The sequence below is a fragment of the Mauremys reevesii genome, linkage group 2 (genome assembly GCF_016161935.1).
Source record: "Mauremys reevesii isolate NIE-2019 linkage group 2, ASM1616193v1, whole genome shotgun sequence".
NCBI classification, from domain to species: domain Eukaryota; kingdom Metazoa; phylum Chordata; order Testudines; family Geoemydidae; genus Mauremys; species Mauremys reevesii.
In genome coordinates, this window is record NC_052624.1 from 5095507 (window position 1) to 5119296 (window position 23790).

The 23790-nt window shown below is 42.1% G+C and overlaps 1 protein-coding gene across 9 annotated transcripts in view; it reads left to right on the top strand.

The window, feature by feature from the left end:
* SETD2 (SET domain containing 2, histone lysine methyltransferase) overlaps nt 1-23790 on the top strand; it is a 145159-nt gene that overhangs the window by 41726 nt on the left and 79643 nt on the right. For all 9 annotated transcript variants that reach the window (XR_005593949.1, XR_005593950.1, XR_005593948.1 and 6 more), the window contains exons 5-13: nt 1524-1655; nt 3234-3362; nt 9872-9995; nt 10892-10969; nt 11293-11390; nt 14565-14691; nt 16884-17018; nt 17885-18013; nt 20973-21611. Coding sequence is in view for 6 of the 9 variants with exons in the window: in XM_039524057.1 (XP_039379991.1) it covers nt 1524-1655; nt 3234-3362; nt 9872-9995; nt 10892-10969; nt 11293-11390; nt 14565-14691; nt 16884-17018; nt 17885-18013; nt 20973-21611 (1591 nt within the window). In the remaining 3 variants the exon portion in view is untranslated. The remainder of the gene's footprint in view (nt 1-1523; nt 1656-3233; nt 3363-9871; nt 9996-10891; nt 10970-11292; nt 11391-14564; nt 14692-16883; nt 17019-17884; nt 18014-20972; nt 21612-23790) is intronic.

Consider the following 23790-nt stretch of genomic DNA (forward strand, 5'->3'; position numbering starts at 1 on the left):
GTCCATGCTAGTTAGCACTTATTATTGTCATACATCTCCGTGTACCCATGGCAGTTCATTATTTTATCTCCCTTTTTGTTATATACCATTCATCTGAACTTCATGTGAGTATACAGGAGCCTGGAGCATATAGCAGCTTCTCTTCAGGGCTCGACATATCCATTTGCCTGTGGCCCCAGGCAACAGATTTTTTTCCTCAAGACAGGTGAATGGCTATCTTGACTGCAGGAAGAGAGGTTTTGCACTGTCAGTGTGGGTTTTAAATGTTACATATGTAACCACTTGTAAATAAAGAATATAATTTTAACACTCCCAGAATTGCAATCTGAATGTTTAAAAGATGACAGCTAATTGCAAATTATTTTATTTCCTGTTGCATAGGAATATTTGATGTATTTTACTGTATCTTATCACTGAACCATACATTCTGGTTTCCACGCTCTGGGAATGGCTAATAACATGATGCTTCAGAGCCAGACAACCCTTCCCTCTCAGAAATGTACCCACACAATTGTCTAGTGCTGTAAAGGAATGGGTATAAAAGTACTCTGATGGCCCTCATGGCAATGAACTTAAACTCTGAATTATTTGATTATAGTTAATTTATGCTATATGAAAACATTAATAATTTTGCCCTTTTGAAATCTAGCTGTGGTATGTAACTCAGCAGGTTTACTGTATGATCTGCGAAATAATACTTAATTTCTTTTAAATTTAATGCCCTGTATTTTAGTCAAGTGATTCCTTGTTCTCATACGATTGGATGAGGTAATTAGTACTTTATCATCCTTTTCATAGGTTTGAATACCTCAGCCAAGTTCTGTCCACTTGTTATCCTTTTTAGGATTCCCCCCCCCCCCCCAAAGGCCCCATTTATGACACTATTTACAATTAGCACCCTACAAGCTGTGTATCTTGCACTGTGATGCGAGAAACACAAATTTGATTCCCAGTCCTGCTCTCTAGTTCTCTAGGCTGCTGAAGGACAGCACGAACCCAGGGCAGAAAGGCTGTTTTGCCCCTAAATACAGGGACAATCTTTCTGAAGACTTCCTCACATATCTCTTCTCCATAAATTGTGGTGACTTAGAATGGTCTCTGCCTATCATTTGTGCCAGCCTAGCTCAGGCTAATTTCTATAAAGATTTTAAGATTTATTCCTTTGAAAATTCTATTCTTACCCTGCACTGAAAAAACTAAGCTAGAGTTTTACCATTACTCAGCGTGTAGCTGCAATGAAATTAAAGTAGGACTGTGTGCATTAAAAAGAAGTGGAGAATACTTAAATTGCATTAACATCTTGGCAGTCTTTTCTGAATATCGCATCTGGTCATGAACTTACCAAAAAATAATGCTCCTGACTGCTCTTACATCGTGTTGATGTAAGCTGAATAGTTGAACAGTGATTTCTAAAGGGCAAATCAATTTTAGTCCAGTAGCAAATGATAAAGATTGAGTTAATTTTAGATGGAGTGATTTTTGTCTATATGGGTATGTTATAATGCTGCCTTAACCTCCCCCAGGAAGAAGAACAAATCCCATCGTGATATCAAGCGAATGCAGTGTGAATGTCCGCCTCTTTCCAAAGAAGAGAGAGCTCAAGGGGAGGTAGCTTGTGGTGAAGATTGTCTCAATCGCCTTCTCATGATAGAATGGTAAGTACTCTTTGGTGAGATGTCAAAACTGAGCTCTTTCCCTGGCATCAAGTATCAGAAGACACCAAGTTTGTCTTTGTGTTGCTGTTTGCAGTGACATATATTCATACGTTGGCCTTTCTCTTTGGAGATCAGAATTTAAATCCTAACGTAGGGCTTGTGAATCAGTGTAGTAATCTCATGCTCATCTCTGAGCCTATCACAAAAGCACTGAAGTGTCTGCCCAGGAGGCTCAATGCACTGCAGCCTAGGCTTGAGGGAGGCAGGAATGGGGGAGGTGTAGCTTTCCAGGCCGCTGCCTTGTTTTTCAGTTTTTTCCTCCGTTGCCTACCTCTCTTCTCTCACTAGGCTCTTATCAGGCTCTTTCCTTCCCCTTTATCTTGAGTCCTCTTGCTCGGAAGAAAGAGGCAGCAGGGCTGAGACAGCTGCTGCTCCATGTTTTCAGTTGGCAGGAGGCAAAGAACTGGGCAAAAGGAGCTGCACTGACAGCTGACTGGCAATCAGATTTGCTTCTTGATAGGTGGAGACATAATGATTGTTACCAAGTAAGATGGGAGAAGAGGGATGAATGATATGGACCGTGTAGTATCCAAGACCCTGGATCTCTGATCAGTCCAAGCTCTAGAGCAGGGGCAGGCAAACTTTCTGGCCTGAGGGCCACATCAGATTTCGGAAATTGCCAGCCAGGCTTGGCCCGGCCCTGCCCTCTATCCGATTTCCCCCCCCCCCCGCCCCCCGCTGCTTGTTCCCTGACGTCCCCCTCAGACTCCTGCTCCATCCACCCTCCCCCCTGGTTCCCTGACAGCCCCCCCTCCCAGGACCCTTGCCCCATCCACCTCCCCGCTCCCTGTCCCCTGACTGCCACCCCGACCCCTCATCCAACCCCCCCTTCCTGACTTCCCCCCTCCCCCTGCCCCCATTCAATCCCATTCCCCACCTTCTGACTTCCCTGACCCCTATCCACACCGCTGACCACCACCCCTGCCCTCCATCCAACCCCATCTGCTCCCTGCCCCCTTACCGCACTGCCTGGAGCACCAGCAGCTGGCGGTGCTACAGCCGCGCTGCCCAGCTGGAGCCAGCCACACCAATGCACAGCTCAGAGCTCCGGGTCAGACCGGGATCTGCAGCTGCACTGCCCCAGGAGCTTGCAGCCCCGCCACCCAGAGTATTGCGCTGGTGGCACAGTGAGCTGAGGCTGCAGGGGAGGGGCCGGGAGCTAGCCTCCTGGGCCAGGAGGGTCCTGCAGGCTGTAGTTTGCCCACCTCTGCTCTAGAGGCAGGGAAGGGGGCAGTCTCTTAGGAAGAAGCCATATAAAATATACAGGGCAGATGCCAGTATGTTGGTTTAATCACAGTAACGCTGCGGATCTAAAAAAATCTTAGTCTAAATATAAACCGTTCAAAATTGAACATTGCTTGTCAGGCGGTTATACTTCTTTGTAGTGAAATATGTTGGTGGGTTTTGCACTGAATTTATTATTTATTGCTTCATGTCGATTTCCCAGCTATTTCCCAAGCTGCTTCTGTTGTCACTGCCAACCCACTGGGAGTTGATTGTTCTGTTTCCTCTACTTAGTTCTTCCAGGTGCCCAAATGGGGACTACTGTTCCAACAGGCGGTTCCAGAGGAAACAGCATGCAGATGTTGAAGTGATCCTAACTGAGAAAAAAGGCTGGGGACTGAGAGCTGCCAAAGATCTCCCATCGTAAGGCTTTCCTCTTCATATGACCTTTAATTGAGTTATTTCTCAACAAATAGCTAGATACTATAGCCAGTACTCCATTCTTGTCCTCCTTGGCCTCTGTTTCTCCTACTGTTTGTCACATACTCCTTGAAATCTTGTGCTCTCTTTTTGTGACTCTGTTTCTTACTATCTTGCCTCCCCTCTGATCACTATTTTGGCTACTTTGTTGGTTCTTCGTCCTCCCCCTCCTTGTGTGTGTGGGGGTCCCCACAGGAACTGGCTCTTGGTCCTCTCCCCTCTTTCCTTTATAAGCCTATTTCTGAGTAATCCCATCTGCTCACATGCTTTTAACTACCATTTTTACACTGATGATTCAGGGGTCTGACTTTCCATGCTTAACTTGTCTCCCTCTAGCTAATTTCACATTACAGCCTGCTTGACATTTAAACTTAAGGTGGCCAAAACTGAACTCCTGATCTGTCCACTGAAATCCTCTCTATTCCCCTTAATTTTCTGACTGTGACTACACCACCATCCTTGTGGCTGAGGCCAATTACATGGGAGACATCTCTGACTTCTCTCGCTGAACTGATCTGTAAGGCTGCAGTCATATTACATCCTTCATATCTCCCCTCCACACCCAGCTCTGCTGTAATGCTTTTGAGAAATCAGCCATTTAATGATGGCAGATGGGGATATTGCTGGTGCTCATTTGTTGTAAACCTACATTTATTTTGACTATATCCCTCTCTCCCCTCTCCCCACCCCAACACACACACACCCCCCCTTGTTATTTCTTTAAGTTTGGAAGCTCTGTGGGGCAAAGGCCATGGATTCATGTGTTTGTACAGTGCCTAGTGCAAAAGGGCTCCAGTCCTTATCAGGGCCTACAGGCATGATTGTAATACAAATCTATTATAATAGTGCCAAGAGACCCCCGATTAGTATCGGAGCCACGTTGTATCAGATGCTGTACAGAGTTACAGGCCCTGCCCTGAAGAGCTTGCATTCACAGGCATAACAGCTGGGTGTAACAAAGTATGATACTCAGAAGAAAGACAAGGAGAAGAGTAATGGGAGGAATATACTTTTATATAAGTGAAATGTGCACAGCTAGGTGGTTTCAGGCCAGTTAAATTTTCTTAAAATATATCTGAGATGTCCCTACTGGCCCTCTACCGACTTAGGAGTTGGCTGTTTCCCACAAGCACAGTAGAAAGGAGTTTGGGGAGGGTACTGACGTGAGGACAGGATAGTGTCTGCGTAGACCAGTTTAGGGCAGGTACTCCATGCAAAAGAGGCAGTTTGGAAGAAGTTGCAAGGGTACTTATGGGGGAAGCAGACAAAATGGTCTGTGAAGGCGGCAGGGGGAGACTTCTTTAGAGACAAAAGTGGAGAAGTAGGGAGAGGCTAAGTTGTGATAGCCTTAAAGGTAAATTCTGTGCTTAAATACTTGGATACATTTTCCTGACTGCTTATTTGGTTTAAACAGCATCATTCCCCCCCCCCCCCCCAAATATATTTCATATCCTTTCAGAATCTAAAGAGAAAATTCAGGTGTTTCTCCATAGAATGTGGTAGTTAGATTTTCTCCCGCAAAACCTTTTGTAGTTGCACACTCTGAAGAACCAATGTTGTGCATTGGCAATTGCATCACGCTCTGAAATTTGCGATTCAAAAGTCCGTGAAAGGGAGCCAGTAAGTCTGTTTTGTCTCAAGTGCATGTGACTATGGGAAGTTTAGATGACTGTGTCTTGTATTTTGCTATGCAACAATCTTCTGGTGTCTTGGAGTTTTTGTAGTATGTTCACTTGGAAACTGTGGTTCTTTGCTAGTTTTTAACAAGAGGGCACATTTGGTCTTGTAGCAGCTAGAAATATTGCTGTCCTCTCAATTATATGAGCTTTTGCATGAGGAAGACGGAGGGAGAGTTTTAATGTGAAGCAGTCCTTCACAAATGAAGCACAATAGCGCTTAAAATGTAGCGAAAGCTGAGCAGCATATTTAAAGCAATATGTTGAACTGGCGACCTCTGTACTGAAAGTCCATGTGAAAGGTAAATAACCAGTCTTTCAAAGCTCTGGCTATCTTATGTATTGATTATTGAGAGTAGTCACAATCTACTCCTCACTTGTACAAAGCTCTGATAAGGATGAGCTTGAGAGGTGTGACAGTGGCTAGCAAATCAGTTGCAAGGTTGCAGTGTGAGATAGCATCAAAAATAATTTTGATTGATTCTGGCCTGGGTATGCAAAGGCATCACAGTTTAGACCCCCACAGCTGTCCCAGAGGTGAGTCTCTCTACATCTTTGGGAATAGTGCATTTGGTACTGAGCTCCTCCATATCAGAGAATGGATGTAAATTGGGGAGGAGTTCAGAGAGGAGCAGCAAAATATTGAGGAGACAGGACTGACTTGGGAGGAAAAATGTATAGAAGAAAGTCTGTATAGTTTGGCACGGTAACGCTGAAGGTGAAAGGGACGTAAACCCAGGAGCTGGGTTGGCCCAGCCTGGTTTGCAGCTGTTTTTAGAGCAGGCACTCTTTTAGCTCAGTGCTGCTGTTTGTCTCCTCACTGTGCTCCCATGCCCTGATGGTAGCACCGCTGCCACATCCTAGAGTCAATGATGCTGAGTTCAGAGTTGTGCTGAAGCATAAAAGCCCAACAGAAAGTGCAGTCAGGACTGTAGAAGGTAAAAGAGCCAGCTGGAGCAATAGAGCGTCCATCTGAAAACTGCTACCAACTTCCCAGGGGGCTGAGTTCTGCCTCATTGCACCTACCCCATGACAGAGGCAAGAAAAAACCCAGCTACTTCATGAGAGAATCATGTGATGGGGTCTAGGTGATCTCAGTTGTGGAATACAGGAGTTGGGGCTTTCTGAGGTACCAGGGCCTGGTTTATTGGATAAACGGGGCAGAGGAGATGGAATAGAGGAGCCTGACTTATGAACACAGGCTCTTAGAAGAGATGGGTAACAGACGTGGGTTGAGATATAGATGGTCTAGACTACAGATTACAGGAGTTCAGGGAAAATGGGGTGCTTAGGGTCCATGCTATGGTGTAGCAAGTGAGGAATGTTCAGTTCAAGTGGAGCTCAAGAGGGTACCGTCACTTCCTCTCCACTGTCCGTCTCCTCCTGATCTATCCTTTGATGTTTGCAGGCTATGAAACTCTAGGGAGTGAAAGGAATTTTTTAGGATGTGATGAGAAAGTGTAACGGGGATTAGTGGGATGACATTAAGAAAAGGAAAATTAAGGGAAATATCAGGAAAAAATTCTCGACAGTGCAACCTACTAGCCAGAGAGGTGTGGAAAGCCTGAAGCATTTCAAGCCAGATTGGTTAAAGGTTGTAGTTAAGGTTAAAGCCAGTTTTCTGCTTGGAACTTGACTTTTCCAAGTGCTCTAAAATCTACACAGTTACTCAGATTGACTTGAAATTTGATGTGCCTCATGAGGGGCACCAGGTTCTCTTACTGATCGAAATTTGGAGACCATTTTGGAGATCAAGGCATTCCAGTTCTCCCCCCCCCCCCCCCAACCTCCCAAAATTCCAGCTTTCTTAAAGTGGAGAGAATCTGGCAACCTTTTTTGCTTACAGACTGAGATCAAACCAAGGCTTACATCATTGCACCAGGGTCTCCAACACTCGAGGGTTGCCCCAATAGAGTGCCTAGGGTTTGAGGGAAATCAAATTAAAACGTTAGTTGAAAAAGAGTTTGCTTCTCTTTTTCAGCTTGTTGCAAGACTCACGACTTGTGCTTATTCTCACTCCTAATAGACTACACAGAGCAGGCCCAGACAGAGGCGTTAACAGGATTGTTAGCCTTCAAAATTTCACACTGGCGGGATAGCTCAAGAGAATAAGCAGTCCTTTGAATCTGACCCATCTAGTGCCTGTTTGAGTCCCACTTTGATCAGAAATCTGGAAAAGATTGGGAAGCATATTGCTAAAATCTTTCTCTGCCAGGGTTTTTTATTTTGTGGAAACGTAATCAGTTTTTTTGGGGGGTGGGGGTGGGGTGGGGGGGCGGAATGGGACAAAAAACTCCACACTAGCCACAGGGAGAGGCATTTTAGGAGGTGGAGGGTGTCCTACCCCTCTGCAGGGGCCTGAGCCCCTGTCCCGGCCCACTGTGTGTTCTGGGATCTGGGGGACCCTGTTCCACTTGAGGTGTCTGAACCCATCTCCCTGCCCCTCCATGTGGGCTGGGATCAGGAGTAGTGGGAGTGGTGAAGGTAATGCATATTTAAATATCTGAAATCCAGGAAATGAATAGGTCAGATACATATCACTAGAATGTGTGGAGTTGGGGCCTGGTTTGGAGGAGGGATGGACTGGGTGGACCTGGGGCATGGCTGAGGAAGCCTGGCTGAAGCAGCAGCAGGAGTCCCAGGCTGGAGGTGGGCAGTGGGAGTGAGGGACCCAGCTGAGTGTGCAGCTCGGGCTACATAACCAAGGTAGCGTGTGGCCCTCCAGTAAGCTGCTGCCTCTGATACATATATGCAGCAGCATAGGACAGGAGACAGCAAAGAGAAACTTCTTACATATTAATGGCTTTTACAGTGCCATCTAATGGCTTAATGGGATGGGAAGGGATAGCTGGAAATGTTGGGAGGGCTACGTGTTGTGGGGAGTGATGGGGCAGGAGATAGAGGAGAGAGAGGCACCATTCTTCTCTCATGCTTAAAGTTACAGTAACAATCGTGTAATAAAACTGTCAAGGTTTTGGGACATAGACCATGGAGGAGATTTCTCTTACAGGCCCCGTCAGCAGCCACATGCTGCAAACATTTCAAAGCACGGCCGTTATCACCGTTCTACCACAACAAAAGGTAGAGGAGTGGGGAGGGTCATTGTGGAATCATGTAGCAATTGTGTGGTCTAGTGGCAAGACCTCTGGACTGAGACTATTCCTAGGCGTGCCACTGGCCTGCTGGGTGACCTGGGGCATGTCACTTTGCCTCTCTGCACTCAGATTCCCATCTGTAAAATGGAGGTAATGATCTACATTTCTTTGAGATTTACTGGTTTAAAAAAAAGGCCTGTATAAAATCTAGGTCTTTTGATTATTACCTAGCCATAATAGCATGTCCACTGCAAACCTTGGCGCAAACTATAACTGCTTACATGACCACTAACTCCTACCAAAAAAAAATTCTCTTTTCAACAAAGCCAAGAAATTAAATGGGAAAAAACTTTTAACGCAAAGTTAAAGTTGCCTGGTGATAGCTTATGCCCTTCCAGAACATTGAGTTCAGAAAACACAACGCTTACACAATTGTAACTCTGTCCTTTTTGAGCAACAACAACCCTAATGCACACACTGCCACTCAGCCTTTTCACTGTACTGGACAGGCACTGCCTGCACGTGCTGTATGCTCAAACACAACCTATTCCCCCTGTCAGAATACCACACTCTGTGAAATTTTACAACCACTTCATACCCTTTTACAACCCCTGCACACTTGTACACAGAATGCCTCCTTTCTTCTACCTACCCATCATTAAATCCACAGACTGCTCTCATATTCTACCTCGCTACTGACAATACCCATGGCAAGAAGTCCCCAGTGCCCTGCAACTGACACATTTACAATTCTGTATTGAAATGATGCAGACTGGAACCTCAAGGTATTTATGTATCTCTTTCCTCTGATACCACACATGGCGGGAAGGGGAGGCTCAGAACAGATCTCCTCAGATCACAATCACAGCTCTTTCAAGCTGCTCCAAATTTTTCCTCCACCATTCAGTACAGCTTCACCTAACACAGTGAATACAACTTGAGTGAATGCAGATAATTCCCAGTAGCTATTACCAGCTCCAGTGGGGCAGAGTTGTGGTTGCATGGGCATTTACCTTAACTCTGTATATCAGAAGTTTTAGCATTGCAGAATTTGATGCTCTGGAAAGGCTCAGGCTATCACCAAGCAATCATAATGCTGTGTTAATGAAGTTTTTTTTGCCACTTAATGTGGCATGATCCTGTGATGACTCTGAGGGAGATGGAGCAGATGACCTAATAAGTCTCTTCCTTCTCTAATTTTGGGTTCATCTTTTCCTAAAAATACAAAGGATACTTAATCCCCTCTTCATCCCTGCCCACAACGTCAACGAGGTACAAAATGAGGCCATCACAGACAGCTTTTCATGTTTTTTTTTCCCAAATCTGACAATGCACATTCTGCTGAAACTCCTTATAGTCTTCATATCAAAGAACTTCCTCAGTAAAATATAATACGTTTATATGATAGACTCAACTTAGCAAGGAACTTGTATTCTTCTCTGAAGTGCCTTTCATGTTGCTTTGTAAATAACTGTGATAACGTTAGTTTAAAAAAAATCCTAATTGCCCAAGGTATAATGCACTTAAAACTGTTTGTTTCAATACAAAAATCTAAGCCATATTGACAGCTCTAACAGCCAATTCTGTGAGTGTGTCTCAACAACAATAGCTTTCATCTTTGGTATTTAACTTGGTTTGCTCCTAAGCAGATAATGATGCTTTTCCTCTTGGGGTCTTGCAGTAACACGTTTGTGCTGGAATATTGTGGAGAAGTGCTGGATCACAAAGAGTTCAAAGCCCGAGTGAAAGAGTATGCCCGAAGTAAGAACATTCACTACTACTTCATGGCACTGAAAAATGATGAGGTGAGTGGCAGTGTATACACACTTGTAGGAGGGAATATCGTGTGTGTGTGTGTGTGTGTACAGCTCTAGGTAAATACAATTTTACTTAAATGTGGCATGCACAAATAGCAGGTTTTTTCCTCAAAGTCCCAAATCTCTGTTTTTCATTTAAGCCCTTTTACCTGACAGGAGCTATACCAAACAGTGCTAATGGCTACTTATAGCTAATTTAAGCTATTGATATACCAGTAGGTCTTCTTTCGTTGTCTTCTGTAAATCGCTGCTCTTGGAGTTAAATCCCTAACTGGATCTGGAATAGTTACAAGCCTAAGCAAGATTCATGGGCCCTAAGGCTCTGAGGGGACCATGTCTGTAAAAATACATTTGAATATTTTCCTTTTCCACATAAGCAATTTCTGTAGTTGGCCATGGGGTTGTTATGTGGTCACGAATTTGGGGGGAGAGGGTGCAGTAGAATAGTGTGCCCATTTGTGAATGGGTGGGCAACGTGGTACATGAGATAATCTTTGTATTAAAACATGATCTATGTGACAAAAACATTTCAGATCTCCTGGTGTGGACATTGCTGGGGGCTGCATGGGTGGGAAATAATTGTTAAGATTTAAAATATAATAATAACCCTAGAACCAAGGAGAAATATGATGCATACTGTCTTAATACTATGGATAACAATGTAAATCAAATAAGTGTCTTGTTTTCTCATACACAATTTTTATTACGAAACCTTTTTTCTCCAAAGCTATTACGGCTGATGCACGAAACAGGAAAGAATTATTAAAATTCTTATTGAAGTTTTCACCTTCACCTTGCTACATACGCATGCTGACTTTTGCTTCTGCCATAGCACAGAGGAGAGGAAGAGAGTGTTTTTTGCTATAATTACTTTTCACTTTCAGATAATAGATGCAACCCAGAAAGGAAACTGCTCCCGTTTCATGAACCACAGCTGTGAACCAAACTGTGAAACACAAAAGGTGAGCTTCAAAGAAAACCTACTGCTGCTTTGTTTTCAGTTTTGTTTCCAAGTTTTAACATACTCAGTAGAAAATTCATTTGCCATTGACCTTTGCGCCTCTATCATTCAACCACTGCTATTCAGAAGTAAATATATACCTTGGAAACTGGCTAATGCAGACACTTCAGTTTGGGATTTTAAGATCCTTCCGAGATGTTTTCTGCCTCTTGGAGGGTTAGCAATGTCACTTGCCAGAGTTCCTTCATTTAATATAGAAACTGGGGGTCAAGCCTGGATCTTGTAATAATCAATATTGTCATCTATTTTTTTTTCCTGCTGTAGTGGACTGTGAATGGACAGCTAAGGGTTGGCTTTTTCACCACCAAACTAGTTCCATCAGGCTCAGAGCTAACATTCGACTACCAGTTCCAGAGATATGGGTAGGTATTTTCTCTGTTTGTCTGCTTCAGTGTTATGAGTGGGTCTCCCTGAGTGCTCATACAATTAAGAAATTGTGCTGCAAAACTGACCAGTGAAAAGACATCCAAATGTATGTGAACAGTAGAAATCAAATTGGAGGTTAGGGATGAAAAAGGTAATAGGATAATCTAGTCAATGTCCAGTCTAATGTAGGTTTATTCCTGTAGATTTTATAGCATTTCTTTCAATCTGCCTTTAAATGTCCCAAGTCCGGGGGCTTCCCCCATTTCCCTTGGGATACTATCCCACTGTCCGTAATATGGGAGTTTTCCAGATAATGATTTTATATACTCCTTTTCCTAATTTCATCCCCTTGCTAGCTATCCTAGCTGCACCCCTGTTTTACATAACTCCTGTTTTCCACTTCTGCACCCTTAGTATTTTACAGCTTTGCAAATATTTGTAGACAAATACCATGTTCCTCCTCCCCTTACACACACACACACTCCCCCTCACTCACACTCACTATCCCCCTCCTCCCCCGATGCTTAGACAAACTACAGCATACCTATTTAACTCTTTCTTTCCTTGTAGATCGGTTACTTTATCGTAGTTGTTACTTTTATCTGAAAGTCCTCTAACTTGGAAAGCTAGATGTACTATTCCAGTTCTCACCCTAGGTTTACAGCGAGATGCTTTTTTCTCTCTGCTTCATACTGTGATGTCTCTGCATTCTGCTGTGTGTCCTGTCTGATACATGAATGAGGCACTCTCTAACTTAAACAGAGTTGAATTGTAGAGAAATTTATACTCAATGAAAATTCCTACTAATATCATTTTAAAACATCTTGCCATTTGTTTTAATGAATAGTCCACTCCTACAGACACCATTCCATGTCAGAAGATACTGTATATTTAGAATTTGAGGGCTGGAAATAATTTAGTTTGTCTTTAAAAAAAAACAAAAAACAAAAAATAACCACCTGTTCCAAAATGTCAATTATTCTCACATGGTCACCCATTCCAAGTAGTAACCAAGCTCAAACCTTGCTAGACTTCTGAAACCAGACCATCTGAGGCCTGTCCACCTACGAGGAGAGTCAGTCTTCAAGCATTCCTATTGATTTCCACTTTTGTTCTAACATACTGTAACTCCCACGATGCATCTGTACATCGAATTAGTATTTGTTTAATGTACCACTAACTTAATTTTATAAACTGCTGTCCCAGATGAAAATATAGGAAAGTTACTGTGGTAGGAAAATGTTAAGCATTAAGTATGCAAACATTATGAAGACATATGAAGTGTTAGTTTTTATTCTGGACAAATAGTTACAGCCTGGGTTGAGTCCTCGCAATGGACAGTCACCATTCTGCTGTCCTATACCCAACCTGGATCTCACATGCCCACAAGCCCACTGGGTCTGGGCAGCATCCAGACACTGTTTGTAGCTGTGATCTCTGTCTCACTCCCAGAGTGCAGACTCCCTGACTAGCACCCTTCTGTGGTACAGTGGATCCTGCAGTCCTGCTGCCCTAGGCCCCAAGACCAGCGATGATCTCCTCAGAGGTCTATGCATGCTATCACCATAGGCCACCCTCATGGGTACTCTGGTGTGTAGTTTAACTCTTCAGGGACATGTGGCAGATAATGTAAGGAATACTGAGGCTTTGCAAAGGAATCTTTTAAACATATATACATTTCACTTAGATCTGTAAACCTCCTGTGCTGACTCTATGTACAAATGGCAATACACTTCCCCACTCCTCTGAGACTATGCTCACCCCTTCTGTGTGTCCTTAGGCCCAGTGTGTGTGAGGTGGGGCTCTTCCTCATGCAGGCCTTCTGCTTCCTGGTGATGTTCCCCAGTGGGGGAGAGGATCTGGGGCAGACCCTGCCCTTAACTAAAGTTGGTCTCCTCTGTCAGGTGATTCACTGGCTGGCTTCAAAGCCCTAATCATGTGGCTAAATTCCCAGCCCGTCTGCCCCTCCTATTCCCTCCCTCCCCCAACCAGCTTCCCTGAGGTCCTCCTTTTTAGCAAACCCATTGTTCTAATAGGGGAGTGTTATTCAAAGTTGGTAGCCCCTTGATATGCCTCATATTCAGGCACCAGGCTCCATAACATGAGTGATGATGCAGTCCAACATGACTGTTGCACTCAAAATAGAAGCTGAAATACAACATGATTTTCACAAAATCAGACTGGGGACCCAGACAACCCCTCGAATTGTCACTGTTATCTGCAATTTGAAGTTTTAAATTGGTCATTTTTAAGTTCTGTAAATACTAAAAATCTGAACGTGTGAATTGATGAAGAAAGCTTTTTTTCTCCTGCCCCCTTTTGGTGAGACCAAGCATGAGACTTTCCTCTTCAGAGTAACTTACTGAGAAAGTTTTGTGACGTGGGTTTTAGAATTGTTCTGCCATGACAGCCTTAACTGTGTAGTGTCTCAGTCATAATGATAAAGCTCTTGTTTATATTGGGGCTTGCAGGCACTGCTTAGTCAGTGATCAGGCTCCAGTTGTGTTAAGCAGTGTACAAAGGAGTGAAACAAAGACAGGCCCTGAGGAGCAGGTTGAAAAACAGAAGCACTATAGTTAGCTAAAAACAGCTAGGAAAATGAATGAACTCTTGCTTTCTGTCTGTTAGATCTTGACGCAGCCTGGAGTTGTTTCCATAAGTGTTTGCCCAACTTCTTGTTAAGGAGATATGGGAATACGCTAGCCATAAAGAAACTGCAGAGGTTTGTTCTGAGTTTGGGAGAGATTGCATTAGCCAGAACTGAAAAGACCTGCCACATACAGTGGTTTATAACCTTATAGACTGCTTTCTTGTGCAGAAGGGAAATGGTGTGAAACATTCTGTTTAGAAACCATTTGGTTTATATGTTCGATGTAGCAGCTCTTAATTTTTTAGAACAAAATGGAGGAGAAAAAAATACAAAGAATCACATGACAAACAGAATTGTCTTAAGAATGTTTGTTCAGAATTTTCTAATAGCTCTTCAGTAGCCATTTGAAATAACAGCTTAATAGAAAGAAGAAAGGATAAGGAGTGATTATACAACACTGTAATTGTTCTTCCAGGACAGTAAAATTAAAATGCATTTAGTATTTAGGAAAACAACCCTGCTGTGAATGCCATCAGTCTCTTACTAACTTCTTCACATGTCACTCATACCCCTTGAACAGCAAAGAGGCTCAGAAATGCTTCTGTGGCTCAACTAACTGCCGGGGTTACCTGGGAGGAGAGAACAGGGTCAGCATCAGAGCAGCAGGAGGAAAAATGAAAAAGGAACGCTCTCGTAAGAAAGACTCGGTGAGTGTGACTCTTCCTCGTTTGCTTTGTACAATCTACTTTCCATAAAGGGTGACCCAAGGAGGTGATCTTTCTTATCAAAGTCTCAAAAGGCAGCCTTAAGAAGGGGACAGATCTCTTCTGGGATCAAAAAAGTTTAGTGTGACCTAAAGATTTCATCAGAATATTGCCAACCGCAAACATATTTTACACACCTGTAAAAACGCAAGCAAACGCAGCACACTTAAGGCCAGCTTAGGATAGAATGGTTTATTAATATATAATGCATGCTCATGTGACTTCTTTGCAAGCTCCCTTGCTTCTAGGCCAAGGCGATTGCAAATTCAGATCTCTCACTACAGCTTCAGGGCTCACCCACTGCAGGAAATATCTGCACTGGTTTAAGTGCAATCCTTTGGTTGAGATGTTGAACCAGTGCAGCCGTTTCTTGCTGTCGGTGAGCCCTGAAGGTGTGGTGTTAGATTTGAACTTGCATTCACCTTGGCTTAAAGGCCAATGTGAATATGCATTATATCTGCTTTGACATCAGTTTTAATTGTTGTATTTGCTGCTCCATGTGATCCATTTCATTTACACAGAACTAGAGCCTTTCCTAGCTTTCTTCCGTCAGGCCTTCTACCATTTCCTCCAAATAACTTTGATCAAGGTATTTATCTGAATTCAATCCTTTGATTGGATTGTAGTGGGGAACTTGCAGTGACAATGACAAGCCCCACAGGAAACTCTCATGAGAAGCACAATTTAGAGAGAGAACGAGCGAAAAAGGAAAAAAAAAACAGCTTTACCTCCCGATTACAAGTTTCCTTTAAGAAACTGGAAGGATCCTTTTCACTGTCTGTAAAATGTAGCTGTTTTTTGGCTTATGGGAATGCTAATTACCCTCCTTGAAAACTGCTTTTACGTGTATGTACCCTTTTGGAGGGGGACTGCCTTCTGAAGCTAGCAGCCTCATTTTGATTGACCGTATCTCTGTTTGGGTGGTTGGGGAATTAAACTTCTTAAAATTGACCTCTTATATTTTTACATTTTCCCAGAAAAGCGTTTTCCTACTTGTCTTCCTAAAAATAGGTTATAAATTACATTTGAATGATGTGCTTCTCTCCAGAAAACTTCATTTTTAGGTATTCACAGGATGTTGCAATTCTCTGCATTAAATAAGATATTGTTAAAAGTGAAAGTTCTTTGATCTTGAGAACAGATATCCAGATCTTTGCATCCTTGGATCAGAGAATGCAATCGCATTGATTTAAGACAAGACCACTCTCTTCCTGTTTCAAATTTCCTTGAGGGCTTTCCACTAGGGGCATAGCTGCCTTTAGTACAGAGCAAGCCAAGGCTTCCATATTCTACCTGCTTAAGAAGACTGCGTGGTCAAATCCTTCACTTCATTATCATTTATAAAGTAGAGTTAAAATATTAATTATTGTCACATTAGATCATGAATATTTGTCCCAGGTAAAAAATTTTTTTTTGTTCATACAAACTTTAGAGTGAACATTTGCTTATTACTGCCCCAGTGTACATCTTGGATACAGAGAAACTTCTGTTTTATGGGGACATAAATTGAAGCAGCCCATGCCATGTTTTAAATAGCATCTCCTGTTTTCATATATGAAAAGGTAAATTTGAAACCAGAATATCTTGCTAAATAATGCAGCCAGAGTTTCCTTTGCAGAGCATTCCACACGTGTTAAATGCACACAACTAAGGACATAGGTGGTGCATATGGTTGGAATGTGTGGCACAAGCTAAAGCTTCAGGTCTAGATGGAAGATGCTATGTTGCACGCATTTTTGCTCCCAAGAACGCAATCAGATTTTCTCCCCTACCCCTCCCCCCCAAGCCCTGCCCATTTTACTGGTCTAAACCTCTAACTTGAGAGAAAAGCACAGCGTGTGAAATATTTACATATTATATTCAAAGTCTTTATTCAAGGAATGACTGAAAGAATCAGAGGAGAACTATAGGGTGGCAAATAAAAAAAAAAACAAAAAAAAAAACTACAAGTGAAATCAAGTATACCTAAAACTAGATTTTCTTCCCTTTCAGTATATGAGATTTGGTCATGGAGAGACTTCTTATGGAACCTCAGAGCCAGAGAATAAATTCTCTTAACAGCTGATTGAGTGGTACCTTGTGAGTCTGATGGGGTGTTTTGTGAGTTGTATAATCATTTTCCTTTGACGTGGTAGGTGGATGGGGAGTTGGAAGCGCTGTTGGAGAATGGAGAGGAGCTTTCAGATAAGAACCAAGTTCTCAGTTTATCCCGGTTGATGGTTCGGATTGAGACTTTGGAGCAGAAACTCACCTGCCTCAAACTCATACAGGTGAGGAGATCCCAACCTGATTGAAGGAGGAGGGAAGTAAAATTATGTGAAGTATTCTTATTTTAAATAATGTGTTTAAAGGCTAGTGAGGAAGAGGGAGAAAATGGAAAATAGGTTTTATGGTTGTGCCAATACAGAAACTGGAGGGAAGAGCTACTCTATTTAGTGTGGCAAAGGGGTAAGTTTGCAGCCATACTCAAAGAATTTGTAGACCCTTTGTAGCTCCAACCTTTAGCCAGAGTGTTTTGTCTTTTGGAGGACTAGAAAGGTGATGTGCACAGTCCTTTCTAGAAGATGTTAACTTCAAAGGGTCATTTTGACAAAATCATCCAAAAGCAGTGATTCGCTTTGCTGAGATGAGAATGATGATTACCAATATACTAAGATGTCTGATAAAATAAAATTTAAAAGGAAATGAATGTAGAGGGGGTAACCTGGACATCTTAGAATTAATTTATTTACAATTCTCTTCTAAAGCCATCCTGAATTCTTGTCTCTCTGACTTAGTGGAAAAGCTTATTAGTTACTGCCAATTATCTGCTCACTCTAACCTCCTGTTAAGTTTTTATGCTGTAATACCAGCTGGCTACCAGGGAGACTTACTTACTTTCTGCATGCACTATTGCACTAAAAACAGCTGTTCCTGTTCACTTTAAAGTTACTGTAGACTTTTGGTGATGCTGTTAGATACTGGCACATGTCTAGGCTCGGCTTCCTGCTTTGTATGCATTTGTAGTAGCGTTGCGTTTTGTCAGTAACGTGTACGTAGTTCAGTACTTAACAATGTCAGGATGTAGAAATTAGGTTTTAGTCTCTGAGGAAGTTGCCGACTGTTTCCATGGATTCTCCGTAACTGTCTCATCTAGAACACACACTCGCAAGCCTGCCTGAAGTCCTTCCTGGAATGTCATGGCTTGTCTCTCCTCTGGATCTGGATGGCTGAGCTGGGTGATGGACGGGGAAACACTGTGAACAACCTGAAGCTCCAGCTAGAGGTCAGTAATTGTCTCAGGATCTCCAGGTCACTCTATTCGTACATGAAGCTTTCAAAGGAGCTGTAGTAATTGCTGAGAAGAGGGAACATGTATGAATAAAAATATGATGCATTGATTCCAAGGCCAGAAGGGACCATTGTGGCCATCTAATCTGACCTCGTGGATAACACAGGCCAGAGAACTGCCCCAAAAAATTCCTAGAGCAGATCTTTTAGAAAAACTTTAAATCTTGATTTAAAAATTGTCAGTGAAAGAGAATCCACCACGACTTTTGGTAAGTTGTTCCAATGGTTAATTACTCTCACTGGTAAAAATGTGTGTGGCTTATTTCTAGACTGAATTTGTAATATCTTTCTCTGCTAGATTGAAGAGCCTTTTATTAAATATTTGTTCCTCTTGAAAATACTTATACACAGTAATAAAGTCACCCCTTAACCTTCTCTTTGTGAAGCTAAATAGATTGAGCTCCTTTGGTCTGTCACTATAAGGCAGGTTTTCTAATCCTTTAATCATTCTTGTTGCTTTTCTCTGAACCCTCTCCAATTTGTCGACCTCTTTCTTGAGTTAGTGTTTAAAAGTAGGTTTCATTTTGAAGTCCACAGACAGTGAAGTACAATACATAAAGTGTTACTGAAAGTCATATGTGGTACTTTACCTTGACATGAAGTACAGATAAACCCATAACTTTTTTCTTTAAGTACATTAGTTCATATACAGAAAGCTTGAAATACCTGGAAGGAATTTGCCTTTGTGATTTTCCTTAAACTTAAGTAACATATGCTAAGCTTTAAAAAAGGACACTGCCATTACTGGCTACTCAGGAGTGGGGGACTGGCTGGAGGATCCAGAGTTTGCTCTGACAATATCTAGTATTGAAATTATTTTCTTCTGCTGTTTTCTATATGTACTTATCTGCTGAGTCAGCATCCCTTCCCCAACTGACTTAATGCATCAGCTGAGCTTGTTATCTGAGGAGACATTCATCAGGTTATGTGGGTTACCTAAAAGACCTCTCTAAGGCTGAACCCTGGGCCTGGAGGGAGAGACCACAATTCCTGATATGACTGACTTGGCATTACCCTCCTCGTTGTCACTAGGGGGACTCTCACATTTGTGGTGGTCTTGAATTCTGGACAGTGAAGCTGAGTTCTGTTACATTTAGTCTGGAGCTGTGAGAGTTCAGAGTAGACCTCAGTCCAGGCCTGTTCCATGACCTGTTCTCCCTTGTTCAATTTGGAGTGGGATCAGATTCTCAAGATTGGTGTTTCAGACATTCAGACTTGCTCCATGTAGCCGCCTGGATGTTGGGACCATTCACACATTGAATAGTGGTCATATGAGGCAAAATGTCTTAAAATTTCACAGACCATCTACAATGCACCTTGAAGTGCAAGTGCTTAAACCAGACTTTCTCACCATCATTTGAAGTCCTTCTGGCCTTTTGATTTGTCCAAGGAATTCTCAGTTTTCATCTGTCCACCTGTGAAAAAATTTCTTCAGGGAATGATTCATGCCTGTCTTTTGGCACGACAACCTCTAGCTTCTTCATATACTTAAATGTACTTCCTCTTCTTAGAAGGCATATCGCTTACAATGGATCCAGTGTGCATAGTTTTGGCAACTGTTTTTTTTATTCTTTTGTTTTCTGTCATTTGCTTGTAAAATGAACTGGTAATTAGAGGCACAAGGGGCCTTAGATCGGGAATTGCTGTCTTCTCATGAGTTGGTTTAGTGACCTCAGAAGACTAAAACAATAGGAGTTCCTGCAAGTTAGGTGCTGAGAACCTAAAACCAGGAGTGAGAATTTAATTCTTCTTATACAGAAGGGATGTGGAGTGATTTTTATTTTATTTAATCACTCAAGATGCAAATCATACAGTAAATAAAGTCTAATTATTGTAAGATTTTTGCATGTATATGCATCATGGTACAATTTAGCTAGGAACACTTCTTGATTTTTTTTAGCTTTCTTTAAAACTTAGATTTTCAAACTAGCAGCAACCTGGAAAAAAATGCATATTTCTGTAGTAGTATTTGTCTTTATTTTTTGTAGGCTTCAGAAATCTACATGATCATAGAATCATGGATGTTATAGATGGAAATGTAAAGCTATCCAGTCTCTCTCTCTGCCAATGCAGAATTGTTGTCCACAGTACATTTCTCTAGTGTCTTGTCCGGTGTAGTTTTAAGTTACAAACAATGATTACACACGTACTGGCAGTGGTGACATTCCACCCAGGAGAATGATGTCCGGGTCTTCCTTCAGCTAATGTATGCAATTCTGTGACATCCAGTGGATGTTTTAAATACTGCTGTTTTAGTGAAAAAAGAACTTTTCAAATATTGCTATATTAGTAAGTTCAAATCTTCCTACGGTTGATCTATCTCGGTTTATCTATCAATCAGTTTCTACTAACTTCTTCCATTAATATAGTTACAAATTATATTATCACTGCAACATTTACAAAGAGGAAAATCTGATCCACAATGTTTAGTATGCAATCAAAGCCAATTTAGAGAGAGATCAACTTAACCATATAAAAGTGTGATTTCTATACCAAAGCCTAAGTTAAAAGGTTAAACATTTAAATAATCAACACATTTTTATTTGAGCTATTCTACCTTGGGTTTGTTTACATGGAAACTCAAGATATGCATGGTCAGCTGTAAGTGTCTGAGCCCTCTGAACTCATTGCAGTTGTGACCTGAATACTTTTAGTCTTTTTTCCCATCCATATATTTTATCTGGCGTCAATAGTAGTCAGCAAAAGTTCACTACTGCCCCTACAGCAAATGCATCTCTACTAACTTGTTTCAGTATGAATATGGCTCTGGCAAATACTAAAGTACTCTGTTCCTCTTGGAAGAAATTGCTATTGCCAAGTCAGAGGTATTAAAAAAAACTAGTGCAAAGTGACAGTTTTAAATGTAACTGCTGTGGTTTTGTGTTTGTAACCAGATTATGAAGACTCTGGAGCTCTTGCCTATACCCAATAAAAACATGTTGGAGGAGAGCAAGGTGCTTCCAATTATCCAGCGCTGGGCTCAGACCAAGACTGCAGTCCCACAGCTCAGTGAGGGGGATGGTTATTCCAGTGAGAACACGTCACGGGCTCATACGCCACTCAACACGCCAGATCCTTCCATCAAGCAGAGCGCAGAAGGCGACACAGACACCCCGAAGAAGCTTGTCTTTCGAAGGCTCAAAATTATAAGTGAAAACAGCATGGACAGTGCAATCTCTGATACCACCAGTGAGCTGGAGGGAAAGGAGGGCAAAGAAGACCTAGACCAGCTGGACAGTGCGCCGGCAGAGGTGGCAGAGGAGCAGCCGCAACAGGAAATCAAAGCTGCCATTGATGCTGCAGTGGACAGCAGCAAACCTCAGGCTACTGAGCTGGAGGCTGAACCTGAAGCAGAGGCCAAAGAGAGCAACGGCACAAAGCTAGAAGAGCCCATTGCAATGGAAACACCATCTCAAGATGAAGAGGAGGGTGTGTCTGATGTAGAGAGTGAGAGGAGCCAAGAACAGACTGACAAAATAGTGGATATGAGTGACTTGGCTACCAAGCTTCTGGACTGCTGGAAAGACCTAAAGGTAAGAGGAACAGTAGCTCACTGAAGCTGTGACAGTTGTATTATAAAGAAAAAATGTAATTGTTTGCAGTTGAACATAAATAAGACTAAGTTGTTGCCTTGTTTGCAAATGTTTTTGCCAAACAAATAGGAACGCCTTCCCTAAGTGAGGGATTTCAGCCCAAAAACACACCTCCGGGTACTTTCTGTGATTTCCCTTTTGTTGCAAATTATACCCTATGGGATGTAAGCTAGTTTGCTAGGTGTCCGTGTGTTATTCATTGATCAAAGATGAATCAGTCCATCTTGACCACTGAGATGACGGCTTATTCATCCAGTTCAGGTTAGTTTATTTTTTTAAAAGCTGTTTATTGATGATTTGGTCTTTGCTTGGCTGGTGCTAACTCGCAGGCCTGTTTTCTAAACCAGCCAGAAAATAGCAGGGCAATAATAGTGCAGCGAGTAATTCTGGCTCAACAGCTTCAGCGTCCATCTGAATGTTACACCAAATGTCTGATCTAGATTTAAATTGTTATCTCGAGATGGTCAGCGTGACTGTCCTATAAATGTTTGCTTTTCATCTTCAGTTTTATGTAGCATTAGAAGACTGTGGTCTTCTGGCAACTTTCTGTTCTGTTGACATTATTGCTAGTGTTAAGTTCCAAAGATTTGAAGATTTATGTTCAGATCAGCTAAACATCAAAACATCTGGATGCTAATCTGAAACTTTGAAGCCTGCCACTGGGCAGTGGGGGCTGTGATACTCCATACACGCTTTCCAGTCCCTGTACCTTACCTGCGGTGTTGTCTTGGCAGGTGAGGGAGGTGGCAGCTGGCAGGCTGCTTCCTTCTTCCAGTGTCAGGCTGACCTCTCCTCTCAGCAACTGAGTGGCCTTCTCTGGTAACGAATCTTTTCCGTGAGCAGCCTACTTTGCCCAGTGGGACCCAGTGAGTCCTAACAGTCTGTCACTTGAAGATTTAAAACACTCAATCAACTGTCCTAGAGTTCTCGATGGTACAGTTAAAAACCCTCACCCCATCCTCATAAAATGAGCGTTTCTTGCAGGAATGGAAGGGTGGGAAGTTAGTTTTAAATTTGAAAGTGGCATTTCATTGTGACCCTGCAGAGATGTTACAGGCCACTGCACTGGAGTGAAAGAGTAGCTCCTGAAGAGGGGAGGTGCTGAACAGAGGATTGCAAGGCTTAAGTATACACTTGTCCATCATACTCCTCAGCCAGGATAACAAAAGGAAGTAATGGGGAGGGACTCTAGTTTGACGTCTCCCAGCGGCCTCCTTGTGGGAGAGATGGAAAATGCAGTCCTGAAATTTTTTTGTACTTCCAAAAGGGTTTATTCTTGGTTAGGTTAGTTAAGGTACAGGTAGCCTTCATTTTAAGGAAAGAGTTTGCCTTGCCTTAATAAATTCTCTTGTAGTGTACATTCCTGTCAGACAACACACCATAAGGCCTTCGATGGTAGTATTTTGCCCCTTAAAATGACCAATTCTTGATGTTTCAGAAGAGTCCAGTAAAGAGAATTGATAATGCACCTCATTGGGCAGTGTTGTACATGAATGGGGATATTCCTTCCTGGTCTTTGCTGGAGATCAGTTTAGGCGTGAATTCATGAGACTCTATTTCCTATGACTCTGTTAGCTTCCATAGCCACCAATGTTAATGGTCATAAAATTATCCATTTTTTGGTAGGAAAGAGAAATTCTTATCTTACCTGTGTACTATTCAAAATAATTCCTAATTTGTGTGCATTTACAGAGTTTTGACTATAATTATGTTGTAAACCTAATAGGAGAAAAGATGTGACCTTTGTAAGTTACAAATTATGCACTAAAATATGTTTATATATGCAAATAAGGTTGTATGGATTTTCCCCTTTTTTAACCCTGTGTATCTACAGTATATTGGTTAACAGCTTTAGTCTGCAGTTTGTTTAATCAGGGGTTGAAAATTTCTTCACTTAAAGGGACACTGTCAGGTTAAATATATATAAACCAAAACGCATTTTCCTTATGTAATTAATACCATGTATTATTAACACTGAAAAGTTTAAAAAAAAATTTCTTCACTTTATGCTGTTTTGTTCTTGAATTTTTCTCACCTTGGATAGTCATGGATTATTCAGCTACCTTTTTGGTTATACTCCTTCCAGCTACTTTTGTTTTCAGGATCTCATGCTGTATTG